We start from the raw sequence: 15,369 nt of genomic DNA on the forward strand, positions 1-15,369 counted from the left end.
TTTGGATAAAAGCATCTGCCAAATGCATAAATGTAAAATAACCCAGTAAGTTGTAAAAAAATCTAAGTAATTTCTTAATGCCGCAGTGCATGCTGGGAACATAGCTGTTAATTTCAACAACAGTAGATAGTATGTAATTTGACAGCTATATGCTGCTAAATTACAGTTGTATACTGTAGCTGTAAAAACAGTATCTAGCTGTTAATTTCAGCAACAGCAAGACACCATTAATTTTACAGTAACATGCTGGCAACCCTACTGCCAGTTCTCTACTGTTTGTTTTACGAGAACATTTTTAACAGTGTAGATTTAAGAGAAACCACTGACAAAATGAGTAATAGCTTGGTAGATGACAAATAACATGTCCAATATGTTTTCCCAACATGAAAATGTTAGGTTAAAATGTACATTAAATGTATGAGGGGAAAGTGTGTATTTTAGGTGCCCTGCAAGTCTAAATTTAAAATAAAATTACTGTAGCCTACTTATAAACGCAACACCTCGAAGAATATATTAAAGAAATAAACAAATATAAATATATATAAAGTATAAACATACCTCTTAAAGAGCCGATCTTTATAGTATAGTTTGGTTATTTTTTCAGATTAATTGCTTATATTTTCACTCTGTGTGAGTTCGTCAGTGTCTGAACTTCTTCCACAGATTATTCTTGACAAAAACGTAAAAAGCCCTAATGATTTGACAAGCGCTGTTTCTGCTATCCTTTACACAAAGTCAGCCACAAAGACAGAAATAGCAACAAAGTATTGTTTTTCATAACTTATTTCTGTGTTTCTGTCAGGCATGAGCATTATTCAGCAATGTGTGTGATCTGTGTCTAATAATACTGTTAAAGCCTAAGTAGCAGCACTCAAGTAACCAACAATGCTTTGTGGTATGAATAAATTATGCAAATCACTGTATATAGCTTTACTGTTTGACAATTTTATGTCCACTGCTGTTATTTTTTGTTGTAACTCTTAGTTATTTGTATTTGTGAGAATGAGAACTGCATAACTATGAGCAAAACTAAACAGGAGGGAATTAAGAATTCAATCTGTAGTCCTAAAAGGACCTTCCTCTGCCCAACCTTGAATAATGGTCCAGTTGTTATATCTTTAACACCACAGCTATATCATTAACTGTATACAAAATTACTCGAGAAATTCAAAAGAATCATTCTGTATATTAAATCTTGATATATGTTTAGGATCAGCTGTGGGGAATAAGTTTCACCTGTGAATAGAAAAAATTAGGATATGTTGGTTACTCTAAGTCACTCTGAGTGCTTCATGGACTTGGAGAATAACTCTTCCCTGGTTTGCATATCTAAACATTCCCAAGAACTGATGATAAACATGATGAGTCACTCTGAGACAATGACATGGGGTTGAAGGACAACCATGGGCCTACTCTCTACAGGCGACCGCATTTATGACAGCAGAATGTTTACGGAGGTTTTCAGCATCGGTATCTCCATCACCACCTTCTGGCCATAAAAGACAAATTCTTTACAAATTCATTCTCTATACACAGCATGGGAACCAAGGTGCTAAATAAATGTATGTTCTGATTCTCAAATAAAATACAATGAATGTAATGCTGAAATATAATGACAATATTATTATCATTATTGTTATTGTCTGTGGGAACACAGAAGGAGATATTTAGTAGAATGTCTTAGATGCTCTTTTCCATACAATAGAAGTCGATGGGGATCAGGGGCTGCCAAGCTCCAAAAAGGACAAAAAGGGAAAAAAGAGAGAGAAACAAATCTTATCATTAAAGTACTCCATACTCATGGAGTATTCACTCATGCACTTTATTCCATGTCTTCCAAAGCCATATGATAGCTTTGTGTATGGAACAGACCATAATTTAAGTCATTTGGGGTTGGAACAACAGGAGGGTGAGTAAATTATGACAGACTTTTCATTTTTGGGTGAACTATCCATTTAAATTCTGGAATTTAGTCCACTTTCCTTACTTAGATAAAAAAGAAAATAAATTGTGAATAAAGACTACAAAACCCATGCAGCCACCGCACGCAAGTACGTACGTCTTTACGCACTTCCTGTTGAGTTCGCAAGTGCTTGTGGGCAATGAGATGTTTGAAAAGGGAAGATGGCAGCTGCGGCAGTGGTGGAGTTTCAGAGAGCTCAGTCTCTCATCAGCACAGACAGAAACGCTTCTATCGACATTTTACATTCAATAGGTAAAACCTCTTCAAAGCCTTTTCTAAAGCTTTACTTCTTACTCTGCATGTCTGCTCTGACGGGTTTTAGTATTGTTAGAAAGCTGGGAAGCCGTGAGCCGGTGCCGCGGTGCTGACTCACGGCACTGTGCGTGCGTCTCAAAATCTTATGAGCTGCCTACCGAGACAGCATTTTTAGGTGTCAGATGCGCGTCAAAGCTTTAGCATCGAACTTCGAACCAAGAGAGCATTTTTGAGTGTCATAAGCATGTTTGAAATGACAAATCAAACGTTCGAACGCGCCTATGATTCAATTAATACTGTCTTAGCAGGCTGCTCTCTTGGTTTTGTGACATGGCCAGTGTGTATGGACAGTTAGCTTTAGCCACCCATCCAGGCCAAGGCCCACTTTTAACACACAAATAACTGTTATTTCAGTTACATTTCCATTATAACTTGGCTAATGGCATTTTATTTGGAAAATTGAGTAATTTTTGTTTTATGTTTCACAACCATCCCAAAACAAGCTTTGACATTCCTGCTTTGGCTGGCGTGACATTGGCAGAAGTTTTTTTTATTTTTTTTTTTGCTGCACAAATATCTTTCGAAAAATATTATTGCTTTGGATTGTATAGAAATATAGACTGATACTCTCTAATCAGGTCATGTGGTCTAAATTTAAGTAGTTTGATAGGAAAGTGATAATTTCGCTTAGATCTCTCATGTGAGCCATGCTTTTAATGACAGCTTGTGTGGACCAGCTGTTAATCTTTGTTGACTTAAGGACCTGTTGAGTTTCTATCATAGCATCAACCTGATTAGCCTCTGAAATATTTTATTCATATATTTATTTATTTTTGATCCATGAGAATCATGCTGACAGGTTGTTTATTAGTTTCAACTCTGATTATTTAGACATAAGGATCTGGTTGCAGTGTTACTTGATCCTTAAAGGAATGTTCCAGGTTCAGTACAAGTGGCATAATGTTGATTACCACAAAAATTAATTTCTGCTTGTTCCTCCTTAATAATAATAATAATAATAAAAAAAAAATCGAGGTTACAGTGAGGCACTACAATGGAAGTGAATGGGGCCAATTTTTGGAGGGATTAAACACAGAAATATGAAGCTAATAATTCTATAAAAGCATTTGCATTAATTGTTTTTTTTTTTAAACTTGTGTATTATTTGAGCTGTAAAGTTGTTTAAATAGTCATTTTTACAGTCGTTTTATGGTTTGTTGATATGACATTGTCATGGAAACGAAGTTGTAAAATTGGCTATTACTTTACACAGAACAGGTTAGTAAGCGATTTTATCTCACAAATCATGTTTACACGCATATTATTTGTCGTGTTGCTATACTTTTGAAACTGAGTATTTTAATGTTAAAAAATTGGTCCCCATTCACTTCCATTGTAAGTGCCTCACTGTAGCCTCGATTTGTGTTTTTTTTTAAAAACAGAAAAAGAGGAACGAGTCAAACATTTTTACGTGGAAATCAACATTATGCCACAAATGCTGTCAATTAAGCTTAACTTGCATTGAACCCAGAACATTCCTTTATGTCTAGTCTTAAATATATAATGTGCAAGTAACTAACGGAAAGTGCAGTATGTCACTCTAGCCTTGAAAGTATTATTATTTTTGTAAATGATTGGATTTAGTTTGCCACTTTGCATTAATATAGAAATGTTTCAAGGAAGTGTTGTTTGCAAAAGTTTTCAATGGCATTTTACCATGACCTTAGTTTAGGTATTAAATGACTCACTGTGTTTGGCATTTGTTATTCTGTTGGTAAGTCAAGAAAAAAAGTTTATATATCCAGTATATAGATGTATATACAGTTGTGCTCAAAATTTTGCGTACCCTGGCAGAAATTGTGAAATTTTGGCATTGATTTTGAAAATGACTGATCGTGCAAAAAAAAAAAAAGGAAAAATACAGGCTGCTCTGGAAAAAGACGGTGTGGTTGTTTCAAGGAGCACAATACTTGTTGACCCCTCTCCAAACATAGCGCTTATGGTTGTGACCATAATGCTCTATTTTGTTCACGTCACTCCAAATTACAGTGTGCCAGAAACTGTGAGGCGTGTCAAGGTGTTGTTGGGCATATTGTAACCGGGCTTTTTTGTGGCATTGGCGAAGTAAAGGCTTCTTTCTGGCAACTCGACCATGCAGCTCATTTTTGTTCAAGTATTGTCGTATTCTGCTCCTTGAAACAACCACACCGTCTTTTTCCAGAGCAGCCTGTATTTCTCCTGAGGTTACCTGTGGGTTTTTCTTTGTATCCTGAACAATTCTTCTGGCAGTTATGGCTGAAATCTTTCTTGGTCTACCTGACCTTGGCTTGGTATCAAGAGATCCCTGAATTTTCCACTTCTTAATAAGTGATTGAACAGTACTGACTGGCATTTTCAAGGCTTTGGATATCTTTTTATAGCATTTTCCATCTTTGTAAAGTTCCATTACCTTGTTACGCAGGTCTTTTGACAGTTCTTTTCTGCTCGGTATCTAGCCTGCTCAGTGCATCCACGTGAGAGCTAACAAACTCATTGACTATTTATACACAGACACTAATTACAATTTTAAAAGCCACAGGTGTGGGAAATTAACCTTTAATTGTCATTTTAAACCTGTGTGTGTCACCTTATGTGTCTGTATCAAGGCCAAACATTCAAGGGTATGTAAACTTTTGATCAGGGCCATTTGGGTGATTTCTGTTACCATTATAATATATAAAGGAGCCAAACAACTATGTGATAATAAATGGCTTCATATGATCACTATACTTAAATAATTTTTGCATGATCAGTCATATTTTCAAAATCAATGCCAAAATTTCACAATTTCTGCCAGGGTATGCAAACTTTTTTCCTATTTCTTTTTTTTTTTTTAAAATCAACATCGATGACTTACAGTGACTTTCTTTAACCTTTAGGTCAGCTCTCATTAATCCATGGATGGTTGGTCATACAGGGCTTTTCCTGAGTCAAAAATAGTCTTCGGTAGTGGCTGACGTACACTGTCATCTACACGTGTTAAGTTGGTTTATTGCATAGTTGCAGTTAATGTATTAAAAAAATTATTTATAGATACATATTAGTGGTACACCGATCACATAATTTGAGGGCGCTACCGATCACTATTATTTTAATACAGTGATTGGCCGGGGCCTGGGTAGCTCAGTGGTAAAATACGCTGGCTACTACCCCTGGAGTTCGCTAGTTCGAATCCCAGGGCATGCTGAGTGACTCCAGCCAGGTCTCCTAAGCAACCAAATTGGCCCGGTTGCTAGGGAGGGTAGAGTCACATGGGGTAACCTCCTCGTGGTCGCTATAATGTGGTTTGTTCTCGGTGGGGTGCATGGTGAATTGAACGTGGTTGCCGCGGTGGATGGCGTGAAGCCTCCACACGTGCTATGTCTCCGTGGCAACGCGCTCAACAAGTCACGTGATAAGATGCGCGGGTTGACTGTCTCAGACTCGGAGGCAACTGGGATTCGTCCTCCGCCACCCGGACTGAGGCGAATCACTATGCGACCATGAGGACTTAGAGCGCATTGGGAATTGGGCATTCCAAATTGGGAGAAAAGGAGAAAAATCCCCCCCCCAAAAAAATAAAATAAAAATAAAAAATACAGTTATTGGCCGATTTGTTTAAATTGAAAACAGTCATGAATAGTTCTGTTGTCTCTATCAAAGATCATTGTGGTGCAGTGGCAACCAGTAAACACCATGAGAGCATCACACAGCAGAGATACGTTCAAAAATAAGAGAGTGTAACGAGGAGGAGGGCGTGGCCGGCGCTGAATCAGCTCAACAAGTCAGCAGGAGAGCGAGATAAAGGGCAGCCAGAGACGCCGGTTCGGGAGAGGGAGAGATGCACGCGGCCACGTTGCATATGTGTCTGTGTTTGTTTTAAGTTGAGTTTCTCATTAAAATTTCATTGACTGTTCTGCCGGTTCCCGCCTCCTCCATGCCCGTCTGTTTATCTGTTACAGAGGGATATATCCATTTTACAAGCTCCAAAACTGCTCCAGTGAGAAATCATTTGTCTGATTGTCACAACTCATGTTACATCATTTATATTCAGATTTGTATTTGCATGTTTATTTATTGTTTCATTAGTTATATGGTGGTAATATCTTTGTCCTCTCCGTGCTCTAACTGTACAGCGAGTCAGAATTATTCTACTACCAGGGCCGTAGCTAGTGGGGTGAAAGGTAGTAACGATTCTAGAGGCCCAACGGTCAAGGTGGCCCCATAACAAATTCTAAACTGTATGTTTTTAATAGGAAAGGGGCCCAGAGTAGACATTCAGGGGGCCCAGATTACCTTGCTACGGCCCTGCCTACAACAGTAATGTCTCAAGAAAATGGGCACCTGACAAGTTATACGCATGTAATTCTGGGTTCGATTGTGATCACAGATTTAAGATGAAGAGTGGCAGACCTATTGGTGCACCCCTATTACAGAATATGTTTACATGTTTGGATGAACAAGTAATGTTTGATCTAAGCATCTGGAGCATTTTGAATTCAACTTTAAAGCTCTTTATTCTACATTCTACTTGCCCTTATGTTTACCATACTTCCATTGTACAATGCAGTGTCATAACCACTGGTAATAAAATTAAAGTCTCAAATTTGCGTCTCGCTGTATCATTTATTACGCAATTTCTGTAAGAGTTTACTGTGAAAATTTAGTAAGGGTGATGAAGTGTAGTTCAAAAACCCTTGTTATTTATGTTGGTGCGTGGCACATTGTTGTAGCTTTTTTTTTTCTTTGTCAGCGGTGGTTAGAATGTCATGGTTGTCTAGCCGTTTGATAGGTTTGACTTCCTCTGTAGCGCTGTAAAGTAAAAACATCTTCGTAGAATTCAAATGGGTCACAGAAGTTTTGTGGTCTGCGCAGCGATCTCAAGTAAAGCCCAAATTGAGTCGTGCAAGTGATCCGCTCTGTGCTGTTCTGTCTCTGTAGCATACATATCGAGGGAAGCCTTGTTGACACCTGTGCACCTTCCTCCAGAGGTACTACAGAGCAGATAATTGGAGGGATTCTGCGAAGGCTCACACAACACAAAACTAGTCTTCAATCGTGCCACGCAGATGTGCGCTTTGGAAACCTATAGCACTTATGCAGCATCGAATGCAAGATGAATATCGTTGAATTTGCTTTGGTGGCCCAAAATGTGCTTCTGCGGCCACCAAAAAATATTCAATGCAGGAAAATCCCTGATCTTAGTTACTGCCTAACTCTGTGTTCTCATTTTGACTTTTTAAGTGAGACGAGATGTTCAGGAGGATGATGAAGAAGCGGTACGTGTCAAGGAGCAGAGCATCCTGGAGTTGGGCTCTCTCCTGGCTAAAACGGGACAAGCTGCAGGTGGGAATCATTATCCAGTGAGGAAGCTCTGTCGTCTATTGGAATGTTTTACCTTTTTGTGACATTATCATTCTCATGTTATTTAAGAGCTTGGAGGCCTGCTGAAGTTTGTGAGGCCGTTCCTGATCTCCATAAGCAAGGCAAAGGCAGCACGGTTGGTGCGCTCGCTCCTGGATCTGTTCTTGGACATGGAGGCAGCCACAGGCCAGGAGGTCGAGCTGTGTCTGGAATGCATTGAATGGGCTAAAGCTGAGAAGAGAACCTTCCTCAGGCAGGCCCTAGAGGTAACCATGAAGAAAAATGGTTTAGCATCGGCCTTGAACTGTCCGTACAATCAGAGCTATTACATGGACCAATGCTTTTTATAAAACGGATTGTTCCAGCTCTGAAATCTGATTGGGAAAAGTCACGTTCAGACACCAACCAGTGACCGCACACTAGTTGAATTCTGTATTAATGCGATATGATACAAGAAATCATTAAAACAGTACACAGTTCATAGTTCTGCTTATGAACTGTATAATTTGGCAGAATTGTTTGAGCTTGAATTTTGAGATTATTTATTATTGATTGAACATTGGTGTCTATCAAACTGCTGTTGCTACTGTTTTATAAAAGCACTAAGCTACTTTAAGAGTTCTGGACTGTATGACGGTATATACTGTGCAATAATAGAAATGTGTCAACCAGAAAAATGTTTATGTTTTAACAGCAAACAGAAAGCTATAGCCTTCTCCGCAAACATTTGCTGACAGATGCTTCCAGTGTTTACAGTTTTGCTGATTTTAATGGGAATTATTTAGTTTTAGAATATCCAGCAAAAATAAATATTGTGATGTATACATTTAATGTCATATCAAATTACGCACACTATAATATAAGCTTTTGGTCATACCACCCTCCGTACACTGAAGTGTTTGAGTGAATTTACCATGACTTTGCATTGTGCCGAATAATACATCTTAAATATTGGAAAGCCCCTTAAATGTAAGTAAGTGTTGCATAATTTTACCTTTAACCATGTGTGAATGGTTTATTTGCTTTACTTGTGTCTGTTTAATAGATTTTTTTTTTTTATGATTCCTCGCAGTTTATAACAATATAATAAAATATAATTGTTCCTTTTCTCATTATGCTTTGATTTTTTTCTTCAGGCTCGACTTATTTCACTCTATTTCGACACCAAGAGATACCAGGAAGCCCTACAGCTTGGTAAAAAGATTGTATAAATCAAATGTTTATATCTGACTTATTGTCTTGGACTTTAGGATAACAAGCTATATTCTGTCTCCTCAGGCACACAGTTGCTGCAAGAGCTAAAGAAGATGGATGATAAAGCTCTGCTAGTGGAGGTTCAGCTGCTGGAGAGTAAAACCTACCATGCCCTCAGCAACCTTCCAAAAGCCAGGGCTGCCCTTACCTCAGCCAGGACTACCGCCAACGCCATTTACTGTCCCCCAAAACTCCAGGCAGCACTTGATATGCAGTCAGGCAAGTCTGTTTATTGATCTTCAAGTTATTTTATGAGATTGAAAGCGTGATGTGTGACCATTGCACGTTTTCACTACAGGTATTATCCATGCTGCTGAGGAAAAAGATTTTAAAACAGCCTATTCTTACTACTTCGAGGCTTTTGAGGGCTACGACTCCATTGACAGCCCCAGGGCTGTCACTGCACTCAAATACATGCTCCTCTGCAAGATCATGCTCAGCTTGTAAGTGAGAAGTGCTTGCAGTTTATCCCTGTTGCTGTGTGGGAAGCCACATGATAATAAAACGCTTGTTGTAAATGGTGGTGGCAAGCTCTATTATGTAACATTGCCTTACTGAGTTATACTTAGGCTTTCATTTCTTTTCAGTAAAATGAATCTCCATAATGCATTGCCCAAACTTAATGACTCGTGCGTAGCTTAGACTACAAAAAGTAGTATGTATTAATAAAAATAAGGAAATAGAAAAAGTATTGATCTATTAGTATTTTATTGATGTTTGTCCTGCTAATTACTGACATTTTGCTATACTTTGTCTTCCAGGCCAGAGGAGGTACAGTCCTTGACCAGTGGTAAACTGGCTCTACGATATGCAGGAAGACAGGTAAGAACTCTGATTTAAAAAAATTACCCCTCTCTTTTAAAACTCTATGTATGCGTAATAATCAATTAAAATGTGTGCATTTTTGTCTATGAAGTGCTCTCTTATAGTTGTGCCTTGTACTGTTTCCTCCATTAGACCGATGCACTGAGATGTATAGCACAAGCCAGCAAGAACCGATCATTAGCAGATTTTGAGAAGGTGATATTTTTTTATTTTTTTTATTGATGGCAATTGAAGATATACATGGATGTTCCTGGTGCCATGCTCAACTTTGTGTGTGCTTGCTTTTTTTTTTTTTTTTTTTTTTTTTTTATACACATGAAGGCCTTGACAGAGTACACAAAAGAACTGAGGGATGACCCCATCATCAACACGCACTTGGCCAAACTTTATGACAATTTGCTGGAACAGAACCTCATCCGGGTCATTGAGCCTTTCTCGAGAGTACAGGTAGTGTGTGTGTGTGTGTGTGTGTGTGTGTGTGTGTGTGTGTGTGTGTGTGTGTGTTTTGTCTGTTTTTAAACACTTTATCTGTGCTGGCGTTGCAGTATTGCCTCAGACATTTCAAATGGACTTTCACTTGTATTCTTTTATTCCCATCATAATAGAAGTGCTTCTGTATGCAACTGGACAAGCGTTGCCATTTATGTTCATACTACAAGGAGTCCACATAACTCTTGAGAAAAAGAACTTAATTGTTGAACCAATTTCTTATGTCTCTTATCTTTTCTCTCCTTTTCTAGATAACACATATAGCAGGTCTCATCAAACTCTCAAAGGTATGAGCTGTTCTTTTCTAATGATAGTGTCAGTTAAATAAATGGTAACACTTAATAACTATAGGGTATTTTTAACCACACCATATTTGTAACAAACTATGTAAAGCATTAGTTTATAGTTAATTGATAATTTAGCAATTATTTTTCCTATATTATTAATAAGCTACATACAGATATCATGTTATTAGTTTATATTCACTGTGGCAAACAATTTATTGTTGTTTGTTTTATAAGTTTCTGAACTCTATTTTCATGAGTGTGCAAAGCGCTACGACCATGGGCAGCATCTTATCCAGTCTTTGTGAGAACGCTAATTCTAAGTGCAATTTTCGTGCCAGCACAAATTGCCGTGGGTGGGAGCGTTTGCGCTATTGTGGGTGTAGGCGTGCAAACTGTGGGTGTATTGTATGTAAATGAAGTGCCGCAAAACACAATTAGCTATTTTCCTGAGAAATAGGTCGTTGCGCTAAGACGTTTTAATGCCACCTCTTAACTGAGTGCAAAGTTCAAATTCAGTTCCTGCATTTGCATTTTGGAGATTCCACCAACAGGTGGTAATAAAGTTAATGTCCAAATTCTGAAAGCACAGAACATCAAATAATGTCCCTGACAATCGCAATTTTTCAGGGGTAATCGCTTGAGATTTTTATTAAACTTCCTTGAGGCAATGGTTTATTTTTTCAGTTACTTTTATTACTTTTATTGTTTATGTATGTATTATTATTATTGTCTATTTACAATTGTATTTATGATTTAATTTGTAGCCTACTAGTAATTTTCCACCTATTGTTGAGATTGTCCCTGCAAAAGGGGCCAGTGGAAGGAGAGACTAAAATGTTTGGATTGGGTATGATTTTTGTTCCACTTCGTTATTTTGATTTATATTTTCGTGTATAAAAGGAGTGTTTCACTGTCATAGAAATATCCCTGGCATTCATCAAGGATGCAGTTAATGCACATTTTCTATTCTTCTATTTCATTGCATACAGTCCATTTACACTACCAACTTCTTATGAATGTGCTGTTTTTGTTTATATCACTGGTGCTTGACAGGGTATGGGCTATAATAGGATGCAGACAGTGGAAATCCCCAAGAAGTACCTCAGAATCCAGTTGTACATAATCCAGCCCATTTGAGCGTTGCGTGGGCGATTTGGCCAAACCTGCTTGCGCCTAGACTTAGCGCATGCTTGCACGAAAATACCAAAAGTTCATGGCCATGCCCACTGACTTTGTGCTTATGACTTATGGCATAGCGCTGCGTTTGACTCTAGCGCTCTTAAAATAGGGCCCTATATATAAGCGGGTTGATAATGGTTTTTCATCCTTGGCAAACATCTTGTTAATCGTGCCTAATTAATACTAGGAATCATACATACAAGGAAATGGATATACCTTTATACTTAATGTGTTTTACAGTTTTAGGAACACTTAAGGCAATTAATGCTTAATAAATGTTGTAATAAAACCATAAGAAATACATTTAATATCCAGTTCATTACATAAATGAATGCAAATATCATTTCTTTATGTAATTATGAATTTATGCCTTAATGTTCTCATAACCATTTCTTTATCACTGGTTTGCATCAACTAAAATAAATCAGTTTGATATGATTAACAAGTTGTTTACTAAGAATAAAAAGGCATTATAAAACTGCTTGTATGTGAAATTATTGAACTATAATAAATAGTTTGGTACAGTGAATTTAAATGAATAACATCCTATTTGTTTGTAGCTTAATGTATATTGCAGCTCGCAGTGTGACCACCATAAACCAAAATTATAAGATATGAAATGTTATAAGTTGAATGTTATAAATTTCCTAAATGTTTTCAATGGATATATGAAGATTCATACCAGAGCACTAGATATAAAAAGCTCTGTCTGGCATTGATTGTGGCCCACAGGATGATGTTGAGAGGAAACTGTCACAAATGATCCTGGACAAAAAGTTTCATGGTAAGTCTAATTTGTAATTATTTTATATTCAAGTAAAATATTAGTTTAATCTTTTTTTTGTTGAGCATTACAGTTGTAACTGTGACACAACACAGCGTTGACCTCGTTATTTAAATTTAAAGATGCTTGTAATAGTTTTTTTTTTTAAGACTTATAATAAAAAATGTAGCTAAAAGACCAAGAGAAAAGTAAATCTCTCTCCCCATAAAGTCTTTCTTCACCACTTAACTAATATAATAAAAGAAGTTAAAGCCACTCCAAAAATGTGGTATTTGTTTGTCTGATTTTTGTGTCTACTATTGTAGGTATTCTTGACCAAGGTGAAGGAGTGCTGATCATATTTGAAGAGCCCCCTGTGGACAAGACATATGATGCAGCCCTTGAAACCATACAGAACATGAGCAAAGTTGTGGATTCTTTGTACAACAAGGCTAAGAAATTAACATAGGTGAGACACTGTAAACCATGCAGTGATTAATGCACACATTGACAATGTTTTTTTTAAAGTCTGTATGAATTTAAAAGTTTGTCCTTTAAGCATCTTAAGCCCATGTCTGTTTCTGAAAATGTGATAAATGTGTGTCTAAGATACTTCATAAACCTTTTTCTAATGTGTGTTTACTGTTTTGTTTTTTTCTCCCACAGAATAAATGTCAGAAGCTGCTGCTGTGTGAAATGGTCGTATGTGTGTGAGTTTGCCTGTGTGTGTGTGTGTGTGTGTGTGTGTGTGTGTGTGTGTGTGTGTGTGTGTGTGTATGTATGGTCAACATGTGGAACTTTTTTTTTTTTTTCTCACAGCAAAAAGGGACAACATTGAGCAAGACTCACAAAATGCAACAGGATCTACTTGTTCCCAACTTGAGAGTTTTTAACGTCTCTTTTCTTTCAAATGGACAATATCATCTTTATGATCTGAATTTTTTCTCCTCTGTATCTCTCAACAGGCCAAGACAGGCCATCAGGGAATGTTGTACAACTACAATACAATCCTAAAATGTCATATAGAAATGTATAGCTCTTCTACATTTAAAGTTTTTTAATTACAGCAACTTTGTGATACAGACTCTTGGGTTTCAGTTATCTGCGGTTCATCGGTTGTTTGCAGTAGCACATATCTTTTATTCCCCTTTTCTGATTTTATGGATGCAAGTAAATCTGATTACTGTGGATGACAGAGGTTCAGTGGTTCTCGGCAGTAATGGAGTTTGATAGGATTTGTGGAAGGCTCTATAATAAACAGTTGCCAATCATATTATCACGCATTAGAAGTTCATTTGATCATAAGTATTGTTTGCTGTTTACTTTTGCAGTACACTGTCTTTACAGTTTTTTATATACAGTTTACTGTTTGCCAAGTAGGGTGGTTATAATAAAAGGCCCCAATCCCACAAAGGTTTTAGTCCTCTTTGGGAAAAATACAGCTTTCCCAAAACACATTTTTGTCTGCACTAAAGTTTATTCTTTTTTTTTCATAATTTTTCTTGTTCATTGTTTTTCTGATGCTTGTCAGATCAGTATCTCAACGTAAATGCTATTTCTAGTTTGCCAGCAATACAACATCGTACTGTATACGTTCAATACCCTCAACATTGTATTTTTGTAGAAATTTTAAATCCAATGGTTTTTTTTTTTGTTTTTTTAAATCTCATTGCTTTCCTAAACATGTATACATTCAGTTGTCCTTTGCAAAGTTAATTTATGTCCTTTCATTTATTCTGTTTAGTGTGCAATTATAAGTATTCAAAAAATTAATTGAGGTGGGAAAATGGTGTTTGAATTCTTGAACCCCAGTGTTGATTTGAGAATTTTCTGCATGTGTTTATGAAGTGGCAGTATAGCATTAATCAAGAATTTAGTGGGAGATTAAATACTTTGAAAAGTAATGGTTTTGTGCCTAACATCAAAAAGTGAATACCCACCAATGTTCCTCTACCCAAAGCTCAAATTCAAAAGTGTTGGGATCTTGCAGGTTTCACTCTGAGGACTTTTTTTTTTTTTTTTTTTTTTTTTTATGAATTCGGTTGTTCAAAATTATTTTTTTCCCTCTCCATATATTGTCTTTGAGAGAACTTATATTTATCAACCCTTGTTTTAAAATGATGAACCTAATACAGGGCATTTTACCTTTATGTGGTACCCAGTTAAAGTTTGCTCTTTTGTGTGCTTTCTTGTGAAAAGACGCATGAATATTTTTGGGCAGTCTCAAATCAACTACAGTAAGACAGCAATGTTCATGAGAACTAAACATCTCATTGACATCTCAGTCAGAGCCTTAAAAACCATGATGGTCAGAGTTGAAAAGGAGTACTAACAATTCATCACAGAACTGAAAGTCTTTTTTTTTTTTAAAATGCATATCTAGATAGCATGGTGCATTTCTTTCCTGATTAATATTCTGATTTGCGATCCTTACTCCAATGTATAACCACACTCACTGATAAAAAAAATTCCAAAACAAAAATATTGTGTTTGTTGTAGTTGAAAAAATATAAAATGTACAACTGGTTTATGTAGAAAAATCAACCACCACATAATTTATCTAGTTTTCAGATGGGTTAAAATAAATCTTTTCCACTGTTTAGACAGTTGAGTAACTAACTTTTTTTTTTAAAGTTCAGATAAAAAGTTAATGCATATCTTGTTATAAAGACTTTTTTCTTTATATAAAGAAAATGACACGTAACAAGATATGCAATCTAATGTAATAAGTCCCTCTCACAGTTCTGAGAACTCAACCTGTGCTCTTTTTTTTTTTGTAAATAATAGTCAAGCAGAAGGCAGTGTGGCAGATGAGTCAATAATAAAAAAGCCATTATTAATTAAAAAAAAATATATATATATATATAGCTGTATATTAACTAGTTACAGTAACTAATGGCTGTACATATTACAGTTTCCTTTGATGCATTTCTGAATTTATCTATTTTTACACCTACAGTCAGAAAACAATG

At 36.6% G+C, this 15,369-nt stretch overlaps 1 protein-coding gene across 1 annotated transcript; it reads left to right on the forward strand.

Moving 5' to 3' along the window:
• The first annotated feature begins 2,100 nt into the window (after positions 1–2,100).
• On the forward strand, positions 2,101–14,873 carry LOC127426994 (26S proteasome non-ATPase regulatory subunit 11B). Its single transcript, XM_051674270.1, has 13 exons — positions 2,101–2,215; positions 7,481–7,582; positions 7,670–7,866; positions 8,737–8,794; positions 8,879–9,073; positions 9,153–9,297; positions 9,616–9,676; positions 9,812–9,874; positions 10,001–10,126; positions 10,420–10,455; positions 12,367–12,418; positions 12,724–12,866; positions 13,064–14,873. The coding sequence occupies exons 1-12, from the start codon at positions 2,125–2,127 to the stop codon at positions 12,864–12,866; spliced, it is 1,269 nt and encodes a 422-aa protein (XP_051530230.1). The 5' UTR covers positions 2,101–2,124; the 3' UTR covers positions 13,064–14,873.
• The last annotated feature ends 496 nt before the right edge of the window (positions 14,874–15,369 follow it).

The sequence above is a fragment of the Myxocyprinus asiaticus genome, chromosome 36 (assembly GCF_019703515.2).
Source record: "Myxocyprinus asiaticus isolate MX2 ecotype Aquarium Trade chromosome 36, UBuf_Myxa_2, whole genome shotgun sequence".
Taxonomy (NCBI): Eukaryota; Metazoa; Chordata; class Actinopteri; order Cypriniformes; family Catostomidae; genus Myxocyprinus; species Myxocyprinus asiaticus.

Bases quoted from the DNA above. Each gene is read 5' to 3' on its own strand.
- LOC127426994 (XM_051674270.1), top strand. From the start codon at position 2,125: ATGGCAGCTGCGGCAGTGGTGGAGTTTCAGAGAGCTCAGTCTCTCATC. The intron at 9,298-9,615 runs GTAAGTGAGAAG...TTTGTCTTCCAG, and splicing joins TGCAAGATCATGCTCAGCTT to GCCAGAGGAGGTACAGTCCT. The intron at 12,419-12,723 runs GTAAGTCTAATT...CTACTATTGTAG, and splicing joins CCTGGACAAAAAGTTTCATG to GTATTCTTGACCAAGGTGAA.